Source organism: Pagrus pagrus (genome assembly GCF_965226575.1).
Source record: "Pagrus pagrus genome assembly, chromosome: 10".
Lineage (NCBI taxonomy): Eukaryota > Metazoa > Chordata > Actinopteri > Spariformes > Sparidae > Pagrus > Pagrus pagrus.
The window spans coordinates 13,163,140-13,182,730 of record NC_140194.1 but is presented as its reverse complement, the minus strand read 5'-3'; the positions used below and the strand labels follow the sequence as shown (position 1 = coordinate 13,182,730).

Here is a 19,591-nt window from a genome sequence, read left to right as displayed (position 1 = left end):
TTTGTCACAGATTAATAGCAAGCAATTCATCTTCCTGAAGAAAATCTACATTTTCACGATTACGTCTTTCTCTGGGTGGAGGAGCTGTCTGGCTCATCACTCAACCAACAAATCAAATTTGGGAGTTTGAGTCAACTCAACTGTAATTTTAGTCCAACAGCTAGAAGCAGCAGAAGGAGCCGACAGCAGAATTTAGAGAACTTCCACTGCACAAAACCCCACAGGTCCTTACATAATCAAATGTCCCACAACAGGGACATAACATTAAAAGTACAACTGTTAGATCTCTGAGCCGAGTGTTGCACTTAAAATGTTTTCTAACTGCGTTTTAGGAAGCTTCCTTCACACATGACAGTGTTACGAATCTATTGTTAAAATGTTAATTTATTCATTCAAGATATTTCATACAAAAGCACAAGAAATCAATGACAAAAACAATCAATCGTACATTATGATAAGAAAAGCACAGAGAACTGACAAACAGTGACAGCTAACAAACTACAAGTTAAAACTGACATGATGATTTGATAGAAATTGTGAATAAAACCCTGTATTTGTATGATATATATATGAAATAAGACGTCTCTTAACTGTTAGAAATGAATATAACAATCATATTTATGATTAGAGGATAAAGAAGAAGACACATTCACTTTACATGAGACATGCAGAGACAGCTGCAGTAACTTGTATTCTTCAGAGTAAAGCGTCTCATCTCCACTTCTGTTAGAGTTAAGTTAGAAGTTCTCATAGTGATGTATAAAATGAGCCTGATCCCTCTTGTTCATCTGCTGGCAAGCTTTCTCCACGTTCTTCGTCAGTCCAGGTGGTCCACAGCTGAACACACCCATTTTACGCACCTGCAGAAAAAAATTGTAAAGTTAGTTAATTAAAATAATGAATTTTGTTCAGGCTGATGTGCTGGGTGAAGTTTCAGACAATTACAAAATAGCTGGAGATGAATGAAGGACTGACCTCAGGGTGAACCTCCTGCAGCGAGCTGAAAAACGACACAAAGGGTGGACGGCCAAAGTGGGTGACGGACCGCAGGCCGGTGAAGAGGCTGCGGTTCCACACCTTCTGGAAGTGGCGCTCACAAACGTACTGCCCACACATAAAAAGACAACAGGGGGAAATCCTCAGTGGCTTTCATTTATTCATTGTTTTAATTCATTCATTTCAATTTAAATATATTTCCCAAAATGTTGAACTGGTCAGCTTCCTATTTTCCTTAAGAGCCGTAGAAAAAGTCTGAGGCACTTAAGAGGTTAATGAGCTAAAAAGCCTTTCTGCTAACCTATAAATGTAAGAGCCCAAAGGAAGCCATTTTGTAGTGTCCTGATGATTAATTAAAGGCATTTTAACTCATTATCCTCTTGAGTGCCTCAGACTTTTTCTACGATTCTGAAAGAACAAGATCCCAAAACTGATGAGCACCAGAGGGACACCATTTTCCACAACCGAGCAGCTCTCCTTGCATCCTGTTTTTTTTTTCTTTTTTATTGTGGAAATAGGAACTGCAGATCTCACCAGCATGGTGGTGCGGAGGTCGAACTTTTCGGCCACCTGGGTGATGTAAGTGTGGACTGAGACCAGCTCCAGCGTGTCCATCTCCTCCACCTCCCTGATGATGTCTGACACCCACTCAAACTGACGCTGTGTCCGTGTTACCCAGATGAAGTACACCTTCAAACAATCAGCGAATGTAAAGTGAGCTTGTTGCATAAATAAATTATAAATCAAGAAGAAGAAATGTACACCAGGCTGATTTTAAGCAGCACCTTTTTACACAGAATCTTGGACTTTATGGAGGACTTGAACACCAGGTCTTTGAGGATGGAGGCGAATGGGGTGACTCCAATCCCTCCTCCCACCAGAACAGACACCTCAAAGTCAGTCCACTCCTGATGGCCCTCACCAAACGGGCCATCCAAGTACAGCTTAGGATGAAAAGAAAAAAAATAATGTAATGACAATACATGGAGACACAGATAAAACCATTCACAAACACAAAATAACACATTGACCTACCTTTGGATAGGCTCCGAGCTCGATCAGGCTTTCTTCAGTGTAGAGCTCTCGGAGCTGGCTGGTCCAGGGCCCCACAGCTCGGATGTGCAGGCTCAAGGTCTCTTCATGAGGGGCTGAAGTCAGTGTGAATGGATGGTACTCATCTGTGCCCAACATCAGGCAGGCAATGCGAACCCACTGGCCTGAACGGTACACGAAGCCCTGTGGTCGCTTGAACTCCAGATGTGTCACACCTACAGATAGGGCAGCCAAGGAAAAGAGTGAAGCGTCATTGATGATGGAAAGAGTAATAAAATCAAGAAGAGACATTTTAAAGCTGATTTTCGAGGAATTGTAAATGTCACCTGAAGGCAGCAGCTCAGCTCTGACCACTGGGATCTCCAACTTCTTCCTGCTCAAGCTGATAAGTTTGTCCAGCAAGAAGAGCAGCGCAGGTGGGAGTAAATAAATGTAGAAACGAGGCTCTTGGATCAGGGCGTAACTGCCATGAATAATTGTCTGTCGGATGAAAACAAAAACCAAAATTTCCCGATTCATAAACCTGCCTCCCATCATGAAAGCCACCTGAATGCAGAGTGCATTTAGGGTATTTTAAATTTAGAAAAGTACTTACAAGAGTGTACACGACAATGTAGAGGGAATGCGTGATCCAAAACCCACGAAAACTGATGTGACGGAAATAGTGTGAAGCAAAAACATACATAAATGCAAACACAAAGAGAAGCAGGACACCGGTCATTCCTAGGAAAAAGACAAAAAACAGAATTATAGCATAATATAGCAAAAGTCCATGTACCACTGAAGGTCTAAAACCAGTTTCCTGTGATACCTGGAACAGTTTCAAAGAACCACCACGACCACTTCATAGGAACTTCTGACCTAAAATGAAAACAGATTGTAAATTAGCCAAAATAACTCTCTGCAAATTGTACAAATTGCTGCAAAAATCAGGCAGATATTTCCAACATTACCCGTTGTTTGAAAAGACTTTGGGGAACATACAAGACAGGATGCTGAGGTCGCTAACGGAGAAGATGTAGATGTTGACCACGTGGCCCAAACTATGAACAACTGCATTCAGGATAGAAACAGGAGTGAGCTCATGTGCATATAAAATTAAAAAGGTGAAAACATTACAGCTCAAGTTTCCATCATTTGAAAACCTGTAAGGATGATGGCAGTCATGGCCATGTTGCGATGGAAATCGATGGCGGCGTCAAAGGGGATGTATCGGTTGAGGAAAGTCTCTCTGCACAGCGTGATGAGGTTTCGACACACGGTGAGGAGCATGTAGGGAAACAAGAAGGACATGGCGGCTGCCGTGCCACGGGAGACAGCGATGCCCACCACTGAAGTCTCAGGGAGGCCTGTAGTTTCAGCCTGCAGAGCGTAGTCTGAAAACAATGTTTTAGAGGGTCGCTTCAGAAAAGGCTCAAACTGACCAGAGACATACGAGGTTGAAAGGTAAAGAGAGACTATGAAACATTGACACGAGAACAAGGAGACAAATGATTGCTACTCACAGTAACATCTTTCAAGGGCCACACCAGCTGCGATGCCGTAAACGATGATAAAGCAGACAATATGCCGGCGATAATTCTCAATGAAACGTTTGAACTGCTGGATCTTCTGCTGGACTGGGTTCCTGATGTACTGCTCACGCTTTGGCTTCACATAGACGTTTGGAGTTCTGAGACTCAACCTGAAAATATTCAAATTCCTCAGATTATATTCAGTAAATATTGTGTGTTCTGTCTGTCATTTAGCTGCAGGGTTACTGACCAGCAAGTACTGTCAGACAACAATCAGAACTAGAGCTGCAACAATTAACAGATTAGTTATCAACTATCAAATGAATCAACAATTATCTGAGTAATTTCAGAGTAGCTCACTTCTTAAATGTAAATATGCTCTCATATCTTTACTCCTCTATGAGAGTAAAGTAAATATCTTCAGTTGTGGACAAAACAAGACATTTAAGAACTCATCTTGGGCTTTGGGAAACATTGATATTTCAAGAAAATCAGGAAAGCAATCGACAGATTCCTCAACTTTCATTCAAAAGTCATTTACAGGAATAGAAAAATTCAACAAGGAACAAACTTTTTCCGTCTTCGTAGCTCCTCTCCATATGTCTTGTTGCTGCTGCAAACAAAAAAAGAACAAACAGTAAAACAGCTGTACTGAATCATTGTTTGTATCTATAGTGACGAACAGCAGTTGTTATGTTTGTGATCTGGATGAGTGATTACAGCCTGTGTGTCCTATTTTCTTACCTGTTAGCTGGACAGATGAAGGACACTCTCATGTCCCGACTCAGCCGCTTCCTCCCCGCTTTCTCCATCCCTGCACGCACACACACACACACACACACACACACACACACACACACACACACACACACACACACACACATAGATTCATCAGACAAGGTCAGAGAAATGAGGATTAAAAAAAGTTCTTTGACAAAACTTTCTCCAACCTTTAACATTAAGTTGAGCAAACTGCAGCTCCTTCTCGTGGTCCCGCAGGAGGAAATGGAAGTCCTCCCATGTGATTCTCTCCTTTTTATCAAAGCCTGCGGCCTGCATCATGGCCTTGATGCCGTCCTCTGCCTGGCTCTTTGACAGAGCGCCGTTGGAGATTTCAATGAAAGTCCTGCAGCACATCAAAAGGGCTGAAGATGAACCATCAGATGGAAGAAAAAAGATGCAGCCATGAAAAAAAGAGAAATCGATCAAACCTGAGCATCCTGGCAAATTCTTCTTTTGATAAGTAACCGGTTCCACCAATGTCATTCATGGAGAACATGAGCTTGGATTTCTCCTCAGGAGACCCTGTTTAAACAAACACACAGTATCATTAATGTCACAATGTAGGACTCGACTTATTACTGGTTTATGATTTTGACATTTTAAAAATCAGACCTGACATTCATGCTCATTCTTAGCTGTCGTAATCTACATAACATCAATCTATAAAACCTGCAATGACATGGAATTTTCTTTACTTGATTTATTAATTGATATGTTTTGTACATTTAATTTCATCTGCAGCTGGACAGTAGATCATCCCGAGAGAGCAGCAACGCATCAAAATGAATTTGATTGTTATTAGTTTCAGTAGAAGGCCTAAAATGATGCTCTATATGCCGTTTTGGATACTTTTCTACTCTCATTAATGATGGAAACATTTCATTGTTATCATAATTTTAAAGCAGCTACAAGGAACATTGATTTTCCGTTGATTCTGGCGGCCCCTGTGGACAAAAGCGGTATGACCAACATCTCTTTGTATCTAAGGATCTTGATCTGGCTAGCATATGCTCTTGTTGTCAAAGCAAACAAAAGAAGGAAGCAACTTATTTTTTAATACGTTCTTCTTTTTTAACGCAGCTGTATGAAGGACGCGTGGTGTAAGATTAATAACTGTTATATGATGATGGTCAAACAAAGAAAACTTTGTTTTAGTATCATACCACCAGACTACAGAGCAGCTTGTTTCATCCTCAGCAGGCAGTAAGAATACTAACTATACAGAAATAGCCAATCTTCTTACCGATGGCCTTGTTTGCTTGTGTATGTCATATAGAGGCACCTGACTGTTTTATAACCTGTTAAAAACTCTTTGTATTATGTTTAATATGAATAAATAAATGGGATATAAAAGGAAAGAAATTTCTCCACAAATCCTCAGCTTTGAGCAGAAAAACTAAAAACTTATTAGCATTAGTTTTGCTCTTTATATTAAATCTGAAACAACAAACCTCAAAATAATTCACACCATCTATCTGGAATTTAAATCCTCCAACTGCAGCTGACATTCATTTTACAATTTAACATTTATAGTGCTTGGATGAAAGCTATAGTCCTCTGGAGTCGTGCATTTTTACCTTTCATAAAGATAACGATCACATCAAGAAACTCTTGGAAGGAGAGGTAACCGTTTCCATCTTTATCAGCTAGTGTGAACATGGAGTCCACAAATAAGGAGTCAGACTTGAGGCCCAGTGCACCAGCAAACTCAGACGCTGTCAGCTCGCACTGCAGAACCTCTCTGGCTTTCTTGCGGGAAATGCCACTCATGTCTCCAGCGTCACACTTCTCTATTTCCAAGACCTGTGTACCAGAGAGACAGTGTCATTATTTCACCATAGTGTCATCAGTAATACCTCCGACGTGAACTGAGGTTACTGTATGTCCATCATGGATGAGCTCACCATCGAGACCAACAATTAGTTCTTTTGGCGGGAGGTCCAACTTAATTTGACCTCAAACAAGCATTGACGACATTTTGTGGCCGAGCTTAAAGCTCCTGCTGCTGTGACAGAGCGGAGGATGAAGTAATCATCCAGAGGCTGACAGTACCTTAGAGAAAGCATGTCGAATGAAAGTTTCCACAATCTGAGCCCTCTGCTCTCTGGTTAAAGCCTCCTTCAGCAGTTCCTCCTCTCTCATCTCCTTCACTCTAATCTCCTGCGCCATGCCTGTCACCCCCAGGCGTAGTTGCTTGACAAATGCCGCACGTTTGCTCTCGTCATCAAAAAACAGCACCTGGACGCGTAAACAGGGAGCATCAGTAGATTAACAGGACTGGAGGGAGATGGAGATCAGGTACATCTGCAGAATCATGCTGGCAGCAACAACTGCAACTTCACTGCACAAGTGAGAACCTTTGATGTGCTTAAACTGCAAACAAGCTTAAATATGAGCACAGAATTTGGTTATATAGACGCAACATTATTTAAAAGCATTCCTTTGCTCCAACCTGAATCAGAGACTAATTGTGCAAACCATCCCCTCTTATTTCCATCTACTCACCAGGTCGTACTCTTTTGATACTTTGAGCAGCAGAGCTTTATGATTACGGTTGTTGGAAAGAAGGACATCCAGTTGTTCCTGGTTGGCCAGATTGAGGCAGCGTTGAGCGGCTCCAGATCTGTCGAAGACCTGCAGCCTTTTTTCATCAACCTCCACGCTGACAGGATGCAGAGGTTTTCTCCGGCCCTGCCACTCATAGGCTGGAGACCAAAATGAGAATGGGATGTGAGACAAGCTTGTGGATGAGGATAAATATAGGTGTAATATTACAGGAACTACCACTAGTAGAGAAAATAGCAAAGGAATTTTGGTTTCAGATGGTCACCTCCACTAATTATCAGTTGAGCTCAGCTTGTTATCTCTAACAAGAAGGTTATGGTTCCAGTTCGGTTTGTTTGTTTCTTTGTCTGTTCGTCTGCAAGATTACAGGAAAACTACTGGCCTGATTTTCAATTAACTTGCTGGAAGGGTATAGGATGGGTCAAGGATGAAGAACCCATTGCATTTTGAAGTGGATCTAAATCAAGTGTCAGACACACAAATGATTTATCACTATCGTTACCAAAGTGAGATAGGTCATTTGGCCTTGGCGGAATAAATGCCATGCATCGTAAAATCCAGCAGATGCAAGTAACATTCGGTAAAGACCAAACATAGCCAACTATAGAAATACGATGACTCCATAAGCCACATTCACAGGTACCATTGATGCTCGACACATGTAGTTGCTCAAACCTCATACAGAAGGCAGTCGTTACGGAGCATTCTGGGACAGTGGTTTCATTGGAGAACAAGTACAACTGTAACATCACCACAATCGTAACAATGCCTTTTTCTTAAACTAAGGTGTGGCTACAGAAACCTAAATACACACATATCATAGCACTACAGTATGAGGAAAAATATGTATTTGTGATTTGGGGGTTACAGATTTCATACCGGTGATTCCCACAGCTGGTCCCTCTGTTTTGTCGCCAGCTTTTCTTCTTCTCTGGAACTTCTTGTACCTGTACTTGCGGAGATACGCCACCATACAAGCCACTAGCAAACTAACTGTGGAAGTAAAATAAACACAACGGATCAGTTACACAACAAGAACTGTTGATAAATGATATGCGTATTATTGCTGTGTAAAAAGAGATGGATTTGTGCGTATGATACTGACCGACAGGAAAGAGGAAGAGGACAATGATAAATATCCCAAAGCCAGCTTGGCTCCCATCAAAGTAATTAAGTTTGGTAGCATTAGTGCAGGGATAGAGCATTGATGCATTCAGCTGCGTGGGTTGAGCACAAGGGTCACCTAAAGCAACAGAGTCAATTTTATTAATCCCTTTTTTAACTACATTACTGATTCTAAATAAATCCTTTGTTTATGTATCAAATACATAAGTCATGTTTTTACCATCATGCCAGAAAAACACATTATCTTGTATATCAGTGGCTTCTGCACTTGTTACTGCAATAAGGACGTCATGAAAGGTCACATTGCGGATCATCTGGATCTCCTCATCTGTGAACAAACTGGAAAACACAACTGCAGTAAGATGACATGTGACATTAATACGAGATCAATCACACAGTAGGGTCAGACGAAGCTATTTCTATTTTTAAAGTCCATCCAGAGGGGACTCACCCATTCTGTTTGTTCTCGAACCAGAAGCGGTCTCCGTTTCTCATGCGTTCAAACTGGTCCAGGATTATGGCAGAGAAAACTGGACCCGGACCATCGAGAGACTCCAGCAGTCCTCCGGGGAAGAGCTCCAATTTTGAGATGTCTCTGTTGTACAGTGCTGCAACATCCTGGAGCAACTGTTGGAGCAGAACACAAGACACACTTTAATTCACTGGATCACTGTTCAAATATTTTTATGCCTTTCATGTTTGATCATTCTCTGACTCGAGGTTTTACCTGTGGGTTTGCGCTGTTGAGCTCAGGATTTATCTCTTCAAATGTGTTGAGGGGAGGCAGATCCAGAGCTTTTCTGACCTCAGTGTAACTACGCAGGCCAAAGTCTCTTCCTCTTTGGACCGTCATGGCCACCAGATCTGTCCGGGTGAACCTTAGGGGTCCGTACATGAAGTCTGTCAGGGTGCAAATCAGATCACAGTTCTGAATATTTGTTTATGCCTTCAATAATTGTGAATGAATGTTTATGTAGAGTGTTTATTGTAAATTTCTACTTTATATTTATAATTGCTTGACTTTCGTGGTGTGAATTTCCTTTTCTTCTTCTTGGCTGTTATGCATCACAGCACCAAGACAAGTTTGTGTATGTGAAAACCCACTTGGAAATAAACTTGTTTCATAATTCTAATATTTGATTCAGGTAATGAAGAAGAAGGATTAAACACCTCTCAAGTCCTCCACAACAATGTTGTCTTCTCGCTCTGCAATCTGAGAAGTCATGCCCATGATGAGGTCGTCTACGTCCTGGCCTGTCTTCACATTGAGACTCTGGAAACAAAATTACAAAGGCATTAAAATAAAATGTATACAATCAATACTTAATATATGTCCTCACTCTAATAGGTGTCCTTTCAAAATACACCAGCTGTCTTATAGTCGTGGCTTTCAAAACAAATTCTTTGGATTAGATTATCTGTATTCAACAGAACAGAGATATTGTTATTAATCAAATATATCAACTATAAAATGAAATGCCTAACTGTACATTTATCGAAGAGAAATATATTCAGTTTTCGCCACAGAAATACATGTAATGTGATTCGTGAATAAAACAATGGCAAAATATATCCTCCCATTTCTGCTCAGAGACACACAGTGGTTTACTTTCGTGCCTCTGATGCCACAAAGATCCTGGGTCAAATCCTGCCAGAGCTTTTTCTGCTGCTCTCCTTCTGTCCACTCCCCCTGTCTCCATAAATAAACAATTGTACTAAATGCGACTTGGCCTGTTCTCATTTCAAAACTCATTATACTACTACTTTCAATGTAATGAAACTAAGCTGCATCAGCGGTAGATTGTGGGGGTGTTTACACGGTCTTGAGCTGTTTGTACATGTTTGCACACGTGCATTTTTAGGTAGCCTTGGGTAGGTTTAATGTTTGTGTAGTCTTAGGCTGTTTTGTGCAGTCTTGTTGTGTCATTCTAAGGAGCACCATGGTCCTGGAGGAACATTTGTGTACCAGCTGCATATGGTTGGAATGACAATCAGGAGAGTCTGCGGTCTAAGTCCGAAATGGTTTGTAGTGATAAACACAAGTACATGAATGTAAATGATCATATATACCTGACGTTTCCAAAAGTTGTTACAAAGACGCATTGCTGGTGATAAGCTGCCATCTATGTTGACAATCTCCCGAAAATGGCAGGTTCGGTTTCTGTAGGAAAAAAGAGAACCGGTGTGGAGGGTTTTATTTCCAACATTTAGTACATACTACATACTGTTTGAGACGGTGTCGGACACTTATTTATTACATTCAACTAAAGCCTGTTAAGAATAGTGAGCTTTGGCTTTTCACAATGTGTGAACAGTACCTCATGTAAACACCAGGTGGGGCCATAGTTATGCCAAATCTTATAGCAGCAGCCTGAAACTCAGGAGAAATCCCCGGATCCACAAACTTCTGGTAACCTGTGTGGTAGCAGAATGTATGATTACCCTTCACTTCACATATTATCGTTACCTTTTCACCTTACATATTTTACCATCCATCGTTCACCTTACATAATGCCCTGGTGTGCAAAGCGCTAACCTCTCATCTGAACTACATTGACTCTGTTATTCTCTATTGTTTTAATGTTCTATTATATAATACAAAAGACAATCTTTTGTTAATCCATCCTTTATTTGTTCACTTCTCTACAAAGGGAAATAATAGTTTCCACCACAACCTGTATACAGATAAATCTGAACATAATACAAGACAGCAGAAAGAGAACAAAATAAACTACAATCCTTCGGCACCCAAACAGCCTATATCATCATTCAAGTGGTCAAAGTGAGGCAACAAAAGCAGTATAGCTGTGAAAATGAGGAGTGGTTGAGATGATGGTCTCATCTGACCAGAGTCCCTTTAACTTTCTTCAGCTGTGGGTGCTTATTCAGCAGAAGAAGGAGACTCAGTGTGACGCTTTGCTGACGGAGCACATATCTGTCAAACACCACCAACGATAGCTCACCCTCACCACGGCTTGTGGGCACCGGTGCATTACCTGTTCCCCTCCACTTGTACGCACACGCACTCTGGATGATTCTTACCTGGATAAGGAGGAAGTGTTTTGTTTCCAAGATATGCAGGTAGCCATTCGTAAAGAGCAATATTCTGTGTGGAGAAAATAGGAAGGAATAAAGTTATGGCGGCTTTTTTGAGTGCGTTTTGATGATAATATATCCTGCAAGCTGAATTCAAATACTTTGTTTATCTAGATAACTATAAAACTTGCTATTTTGGATTTGATATAACCAAAAATATTATTTGATTATAAATAGCAGTAAATAAGTAATTAATATGTATGTTCTTGACAGGTCTTGCAGAGGACAGACTCGAACTAAAACCAGCAATTTCATCCATAAAATCACGACCACCTGGTGTTGATGCAACCTGGTTCTTCTTTCCAGAGTGCAAATTTAATCAGCACCTGTGCAGCGACAGGATTACATGGAAAATTTTCCCTCTACCTGGAATGTGGCCACGACGGTCTTCCTGGCGTTTTGAAACAGCTTTTCGTCTGACCACTGTTGGTGTTTCTCATGCAGTTTGGAGGCGACATAATTGTGGTAGCGAAACCAGATAATCCCCTCTGCTGCCGTGAACATGTTCTCATTGGCCCAGGCATTTCCCAACACTGAAAACAGAAAATAGCACAAACATTAGTCTTACAGTGTAATCCTGCTTTTCGATCATAAAAATAAACATCCCCATATTTACAACAACATTAACAGAGAATAGGCTGTACATGTAATGTTTTAATGTAGAAAACTGCCGCAAAATTCACAAATTGTTCAGCACCACATCAGTATGGTGTCACGCCCCCATTACACTGATTGATGAGTCTCTTTAACCACTAATGGGATGATAATTTGGCTGTTTGTTTTTAAGGAGGTGACAAAGGAAGTGTGACAACAGGAGTAGATCCTCCGTCCCCGCCCCAGATAATAACTACACACCTTTAACAAAACAAGCAACAAAACACTGGTTTTATGACACCTTTGCGGCATCCTCTATGCTATAGAGAGAGGGATTTACTGCGGTGAGCGTAACAAGCCATTTACACAATAATTAAAGAGTCATAGCACACGTCAGGCTGGGCCCTCTTCTGACTCAGACTCACAGGCTGCAACCCTGATCAAGAAAGACGTGGGTGAAATTATATTGCATACAAATTCTTGCAGTTTTTTTTTTTTTTGATTGGGTGGGTATTGCCACACACAGATACCAGATTGTTTAAAGGTATAGTTCACCCAAACAAACACTGACACATATTTAACCTGAATGGACTCTAGGCATCCGAATAGTTTTAATCTTACGTAGCAACATAAGTTTCCACATAGAATGACCTACTCACACGGAAAATTGCTGTTAGGGTTAGGGTTGTGAAGCTGTGTATCATTGTGGACAACTGGGTATTACTTGTCTCTTATCTCTTAAGCAACTTTTGAGGCTTAACATAAATCTAACATCATTGACCTATTTTGAACCCTAGTCAACATTAATCATTGGCACACAATAGGAGTCAGTTTAGCGCACCTGTCTGCATCAGCTGCATCAAATATTTATCCAATTCTCTTGTTGATATAAACCTCACCTTCTGCTACTATGTGTGCAATAACCATACAAGTATAAAGTTTAAAATGTCTCACCATAAAGGCCCTGAGGTCCATGATCTCCTGTGGAGGGGTCCGCAGCACTCCACATGAAACTGTGTCCTGTTGCCGTATTTGGCATGTTCCACTCAGCGCCTGAAGTCAAGAGCCCTCCAGAGAAGCTTCTCAGGGAGTCGGACCAGGACGAGGAAGGGCCGTAGATGGAGCTGCCATCTATCCATGCCGTCACCAAGTTAACCTGCATTGTATTTGTTTACCTCACATTATTGCACTTAAGGAGAGGGAGATTATATTTAACATGGTATAATGTGACTGTCTAAACTGTTACTTCACATTTACTGTTTGATAAAAGTTGATAATCAGCACCTGTGTGCGAGGGTTACTGGGACTCTGGCCGGACTCTTTGTCCCACACTCCTCTGTGGAAAGGCAGCAGGACCTTTCCGGTGGCAGCGGGATCGAAGACAGGGTCACCTTTTGGGACCGGGATGTTCATGAACTCAGGTGGACATGCAGGAGGCCGCGAATCAAAAACTTCAAAAGTAACATGGTAACCTGAGAGGGAAAAATAATTATAAGTCATTAATACAAAAGACTTGGATCCTGAATGCTGTTTTTAGTTTGTTTTTTGGCTTTGCTGGGAGTAAAACGCTAAATCATAAACACAAGAGTTCAGATGAGTATCTTGACTTAAATTGGTTTATTTTCAGCCAATATCATCAATAGCCTGATATCAATATCAGCAACATCTGACATAGGACAGGGCAATATGGGCCCAATAACAAGGAAGTAAACGCGGAACCCAGAACCATTTTTTGGCGTATGCGCTAGGCGAGCAATTCACATCGGTTTGAATGGGAGGCAATCTCGTATCTAGTTTCTTCTATATAAATCTATGACTTGGTCCACCCCAGGAAGAGCGCCAGGCCTTGAAGCCAACTTTTGTAGCGGCCAAGCCAAAGACTTTTTCCCATAAGCTTACATTGTGAAAGAAGTGGCTGTGAAACCAGGGCTAATTTTTCTTTAGCGTCACAACGCTGCGAAATTGACTGGTTTGACTATCATAAGTTGTGCCATTGGTCCAATAAAATTCTGAAAGTCTAGACGAGCCACAAGGTTAAAGCATTATATTTTTTATTCAAGCGAGCCCGGCGTTAAACCGGAAGTTAGCCGGCGGACAGCTAACTGAGCTAACTAGCTAACAGCAGCGAAAGTTAGCAGCGCTTTTCGTTTGGAGTTCAAGAGGTGGCCAATTCTTACATATAGCACCTTTAATGATGACGGGCTAAAATCCCTCTGCATGTTATCTCAGGGAGTTGGTAGCTTAATGCAGCCGTTACATAAAGAGTTAAACGTTAGCCTATCTTAAAGTCGTACACCTGTTTAAACATGCATGACACCTGCATTACAGACATAGCACTTCCGGCCTACTGCCTTTCAAAATAAGAGTCACGAATATACCGGTTTAAACCGTAAAAGTGTAAAAGAGGAACTGAAATATATCCAGACCATTAAATATTTAAATAAGTTGCACAGGTACACACAAAGTTCAGGTCAGCCTACAGTTTGCCCACTCATTTATTATTTTTATTTTTATTATTATTATTATTGCACTTCAAAGCAACAACATGTATGATATATTTACCAAAGAAGACAGAGAGGACGGTCTGGTTCCGTGTGGAGGGCAGACCGGAGGGTCCCCCGGTCAGCAGGCTGCTCAGGCTGCGGACGTTGGGCAGGAGCGGCTCCTGGACCGGCTGGTACACTCCGTCCCAGTAACGCGCGGGCACGAGGCGCACAAGGTGGGAGCCTGCGCGGGCACAATCACAGTCCGGAGGGTCACCAGGTGTGCTGGCAGGCTGGACTGTGTGTGTGTGTGTGTGTGTGTGTGTGTGTGTGTGTGTGTATGTGTGTGCGGCAGGTGTGTGTGACTTACCGACTGCTCCTCGCCGGGGGGATCCCAAACTGTTGTACCAGCCGTCAAAGCGAGGTACTTCCCAGGTGATTTCACAGCGGGTACCTGGTCGAGACGGTTCAAACAAGACTTCTTAGTTTAATTTCAACGTTAAATGAGTTAAGTGTGCGTGCTGCCGACTCACATTCAGTGACACAGAGCACCAGAGCACAGATACTCCAAACCCAGTTACGCAAATCCATTGATGCGAGAGATGCTCCTCGGCTCAGTCTTCAGCCAAGAGGAGCGAAGGGCTTCTGAGAAGACAAGGTGGAAGTAAGTCACATTTACTATTCACTGTTTCTGTTATCTCTCCAAGTAATTCACTTTCTTGTTTAAGCAGTGATTAGAAAGAAAAGCAAGGGAAAACCAGGAAGTCTTCATTCTACAGCAAAGCTGAACTAAACTAAAAAACTTTGGCACTGCTCCTTTTAATCATGTATGTAACCTGCAGCCATTCAAAGACAATTTCCTGGCTTCTTTAATAAAATATATCTATCTCAATATTTCCTGTATCACCTGATCTTGTAAGAGAAGATGAATCAGAGTCTTACCTGCTGTAAGTGAGACTGAAAAGTAGTGCAGAGGTGGTGCTGCAGCACAATTGCAGGTGAGGGATGGTGCAATACTAAAGCCAACATATGTTGCACAGCTTATCACAAACAGCATGTGACCTGTGTTGCCCAAATGGGAATGGTCATCATCTCTGGCTCACACCTCTTTCCCGAAGATTTCCAGTGAAGGCATCCTCCTCCTCGGTGACACAAAAGGGACCGATGGTATAAAAGAAGTGTATGTCCCCTCAGCGTTCACACTTCACTTCACCTCTCCTTCAGTCCTCGTCGTTCAACTTTTCAGGTGAGAAGGCTCTTTGGGGTTTTTACTTTTCTCCATTTGATTGATTGGTTTTATTTGAAGCTTTCCTCTTCATTCAGATTAATCAGCTTGAAGCCATGTCAGCTGCAGCCATTTTACATCACACTGACTGAAGTGTTCACATGTATTGCATCCTTTGTGCATTACACCATTCATTTTGTTTCTTTGCAGCCAGGATACACACTGTCAGGGCATCTTAGGTGGGACATAAGTCAGACATGGTTGTGCTTAATCATGTGCCATGTTTCACAGCAGTAATAATGTCCCATCCCTTATCTGCCGCAAGGAACAAGAGCTGCTATCTCTGCATCTGGAGGAAACTGAGAACCCTGCCACTAACACTGTCTTCTCTGTTGCACTGTCTAGTCTCAGGTGCGTTGGTAAGATCAGGAGCTAAGATGACTTTCTACGATGACATTTACCCATTCTACATCCTACAAAGGACCTCCTTCATCTTCAGTGGCCGCTTGCTCACCATTATTCTGGTCTTCCTTGTGCTAGCAGTCAGTCTTCTTCTCATTCTGCCAGGGATACGAGGGAAGTCGGTGAGTGCAACCCATCCGATAAGCTATTACTTACTGCACTGGTATCACAAAACCTCAGAACTGTCTCCTATAATTTTGATTCTGCTCTCTCCCTTCCTGACAGAGGCTGTTCTGGATGTTCAGAATAATTATCAGCTTGTTCATAGGTGTGGTGATAGTGGGTAAGTTTTGTATTCTTATCATTGTTGTTGAATTATGACATTTATGATTTTCCCTTTTCTGCTCCAGCGGCTCACCTTTGTGCCCTTTTCTCTGCAGCGCTGAACTTCACCAACGACTGGGCTGAGGCCAGAATGACCACTAATGCCACCTACAAGTCTTTCAGCAACGCAGTGGTTAACGCTGAGATCGGCTTGCACGTTGGACTGTATGGCATTAATGTTACACTGAAAGGTGAGTCACTGTTGCTGCAGATATGTGTGTTATACACTCTGTAACACTTATAAGTTGCTTATAAGAATGTTTATTAGTAGCGTAGTGGCTCTTTGTTAGTCATTATAAAACACTTATTCTGCTTAATAAGACTATAAGTGTTAATAATAGCATCATAACTCGTGTTGTTGTTGTAGGACCTTTGTAAGCAGTTCATAGACTACTTAAACTGGCAATAGACAGCTTTTTAGCTTTGACTTATACTGATTACACAGTATAATGGCAGTAAATAACAAATAACACTATAACTGTAAAGATGGTTCCCTATAAACCTCGCTTTCACTATGCTATTCAGCCTGCGCACTGGGACGGATTATTCCCGCAAAATATGTTGCGCCAACACAAAGGTTGCTTTAGAGCACAAAGGAAGCAAGTCAGCCATTTCGCAACCAAAACAGGAAGAGGCATTGATTTTCCAGGTCACTATCCACAGGTAACAGCGCAACAACTGGAATAACTGTGGAAACACTACACTGCAAAAAGAAAAAGCACCCTGCTGATGGAGCCTTTGCCTTTTCATAGCACTGAGATTTTTTTTTGGTCAAATTTGGATTGTTGTGGTAGTTTTTTTGTTTTGGACAGTAGCCAGGCTGCTAGCGGTGGCAATGTTGCGTGGTCTTTGAGACAGCGGCGCCAAAGTTTTCTATTTCCGCTTTACAAACCTTAATAAACCCGTGACTTTCTTTTAATGTAAATAACTGTTTTGCCAAGACGTTGTAATGCTATCAAAAGGCTATTATTAACAGTTATATAGTCCTATTAATGTTATTAAGCATCTTACAAGGACTTATAAGGGCCTAATTGTTTGTTAACTAAAGCTTATTAGGAGTACCTAAATATAAAGTGCTACCATCCTAGTAGTCCTATCATTCTAGTAGTTGTAGAATACAGTCATGCAGACATTAATAAAAACTTTAATAATTACTAATAAAGGGCCAATATGCTTCTTATATGCATGCTGATAAGCAACTACTTAATGATAAATAAGTGGACTGTAATATGAAATATTACTATGTGCTCATATACTGGCAGCTTGAATGTTTTGAACAACTTGGATTTTTGATTTAAGACATTGGCTCAGTAGTCTGATAAAAAAAACTCCTGCAACTACTAATCCAATTTGTTGGATAAAAGTCATTTTTATCTATTTTGATTGTGAATTTTAGGTGCATCGGTACACTAGAATAGGACTCAGTAGAGCGCATACCTCCGCTAAGGGCCACATAGGCCTTGGCGGAGGTGCTATGAAATTATACTCACTCATAGATAACAGCCACCTAACGTACACCTGATTTTTTTTCATAAAGATCCATGCCTACCTCAAAGTTTCGTGGAAATCAAATCAGTAGTTTCTGTATAATCCTGACAAACCAACCAACCAACCAACAAAAAGGACACAGTTGAAAACATAAATGTGCTCCTCTTTTCTGTCTTAGGGAAGCCTGTCGTACAGTTCAATGAGACCATTGACTACAATGAGATGTTCAGCTGGCATGACTCCATTGAAGAAGAGTATGAGGAAGCTCTGGAGAAAGGTTTACCCAACCCCATCCTGTACATCGCCGAGAAATTCACCCTGAGAAGCCCTTGTGGACTCATCTATCAGTATCGATACTCTGGACGATACGCTTCTGCAACCCTCTGGTAACACAACGTATATATTTACTGCACACAGTTTGAAGTTGTATTGATATATATATATGGATAATGTCAGTTTCAGCATGTTTGTTAAAAGTAGCAGGAGTTTAAATGGCTGCACACGTTCACAGGACGGCGTTTTGCTGCTGGTTGCTCGCCAACATCCTCTTCTGCATGCCGGTCATTCTGTACGCTGGGTACATGATGTTGGCAACCGCTGCCTTCATCTTCTTCTCCATGGCCTCCTTCTCCACCATCATGAACGTGCCACAGTGTGTTTTCTCCATTGGAGCTGACTCATTTGAAACTGAGTACAGCCATTCATTCTGGCTGGCTCTGGCTACAGGTAAAAAATAAGAACATGCACATTAATTTCTCACGTTGATGGGGAGTGATTTCTACTAACTGAATCTGATTTCCAGGTGTGCTGTGCACCATTATCGGGATTCTGGTGGTGATGCTCAACTTTCTTGTGCCCGAGAAGATAAAGGAGGCCTTCAGTGTCGGCGTCGACAGTTATGAGGATGAGGACCTTTCTTACGGGGAAGGCTACCTGAATACAGTTTTCCTTGATGGAGTGACGATTTCACCATCAACATCAAAAGTCCCGGCGGTAAGTTGGCCACACTGAGAGGGTAATACTTCCTTTTCACAATCATCACAGTGAGTTACTGCTGCTTGTAAATGGAGGAGTCATTCAGTTACAAGCAGCAACAGTGAATTATTTATTAACTTTCATGAATTTGTGGGAAAACCTGACGCATTGACATGTATTGCTGCGAAATACATATTCAGTTCAGTGTGACTAATGCAGTTTTAATAAAGGAACCACTGCATCCTGAATCCTGCTGCACTTTTCTGTTCATATATCATTTAAGGAAGTGTTTTGCTGCTCGTTGACTGAGATAATTTTGTTTCTGTGTTTCAGGAACATATATGAAGTCTTCCGGGAGCTTTTCCAGCCAATACTTGAAGATATTTTCTCTGAATGTGTTACAGATGTAGTGTCAAGTTTCAAACCAGTTTTAATTAACTATGTGAGCCTATAAGTGTTATGTGTTATAGGCGGTTTAACTGTAAATAGTTGTGAAGTTCACTGTCATGCTGCAGTAGTTGTAAATTGTACGGGATCCATACAATGTGTATATACATTGATCAATATCTATTATAGGTCTGTCATTGTTCAACTCTTTTTTTCATTAGAAATGAAAGATGAGACTTAATAATTGTTAGTTTGATGTTGTTTTACTTAGACGTTTGATGCAACGCCTGCACAGCGTTGTCATGACAACAGCCCGTGGTGTACTTTATGCACAGTTTCTGAGCTGATGACATTTCCTTCTTTCACAGCTTCTGAGATCCAAATAAATGTGAATACACAAAAAGGAAGAATGAAAACCAGACTGCTTGGATAATTGATTTATCTCTAATCCAGGCAAATGAACGTCATGTCTGTTTGTACTTTCTCTAGTAACACCTTAATAAAATGAAACAAACAACAAG

General features: G+C 41.4%; 2 protein-coding genes across 2 annotated transcripts; one reads left to right on the top strand and one right to left on the bottom strand.

The window, feature by feature from the left end:
- Positions 1 to 366: 366 nt before the first annotated feature.
- duox (dual oxidase) lies at positions 367 to 14,866 on the bottom strand. The gene is made up of 33 exons (XM_084365284.1): positions 14,743 to 14,866; positions 14,580 to 14,663; positions 14,289 to 14,453; positions 13,011 to 13,198; positions 12,681 to 12,882; positions 11,499 to 11,665; positions 11,079 to 11,142; positions 10,355 to 10,451; positions 10,107 to 10,197; positions 9,207 to 9,309; positions 8,764 to 8,936; positions 8,488 to 8,663; positions 8,257 to 8,375; positions 8,017 to 8,154; positions 7,791 to 7,904; positions 6,852 to 7,051; positions 6,399 to 6,584; positions 5,924 to 6,149; positions 4,775 to 4,868; positions 4,514 to 4,689; positions 4,308 to 4,377; positions 4,135 to 4,176; positions 3,555 to 3,733; positions 3,195 to 3,425; positions 3,003 to 3,102; positions 2,861 to 2,910; positions 2,645 to 2,772; positions 2,376 to 2,529; positions 2,032 to 2,264; positions 1,782 to 1,940; positions 1,531 to 1,686; positions 976 to 1,104; positions 367 to 860 (listed from the first exon to the last, which is right to left on the bottom strand). Exons 1-33 carry the CDS (start codon positions 14,798 to 14,800, stop codon positions 738 to 740), a joined length of 4,575 nt encoding a protein of 1,524 aa, XP_084221410.1. The 5' UTR covers positions 14,801 to 14,866; the 3' UTR covers positions 367 to 737.
- On the top strand, positions 14,577 to 19,591 carry duox2 (dual oxidase 2). Its single transcript, XM_084365289.1, has 9 exons — positions 14,577 to 14,873; positions 15,328 to 15,455; positions 15,840 to 16,018; positions 16,122 to 16,179; positions 16,277 to 16,411; positions 17,887 to 18,094; positions 18,220 to 18,434; positions 18,511 to 18,701; positions 19,017 to 19,591. Exons 2-9 carry the CDS (start codon positions 15,392 to 15,394, stop codon positions 19,026 to 19,028), a joined length of 1,062 nt encoding a protein of 353 aa, XP_084221415.1. The 5' UTR covers positions 14,577 to 14,873; positions 15,328 to 15,391; the 3' UTR covers positions 19,029 to 19,591.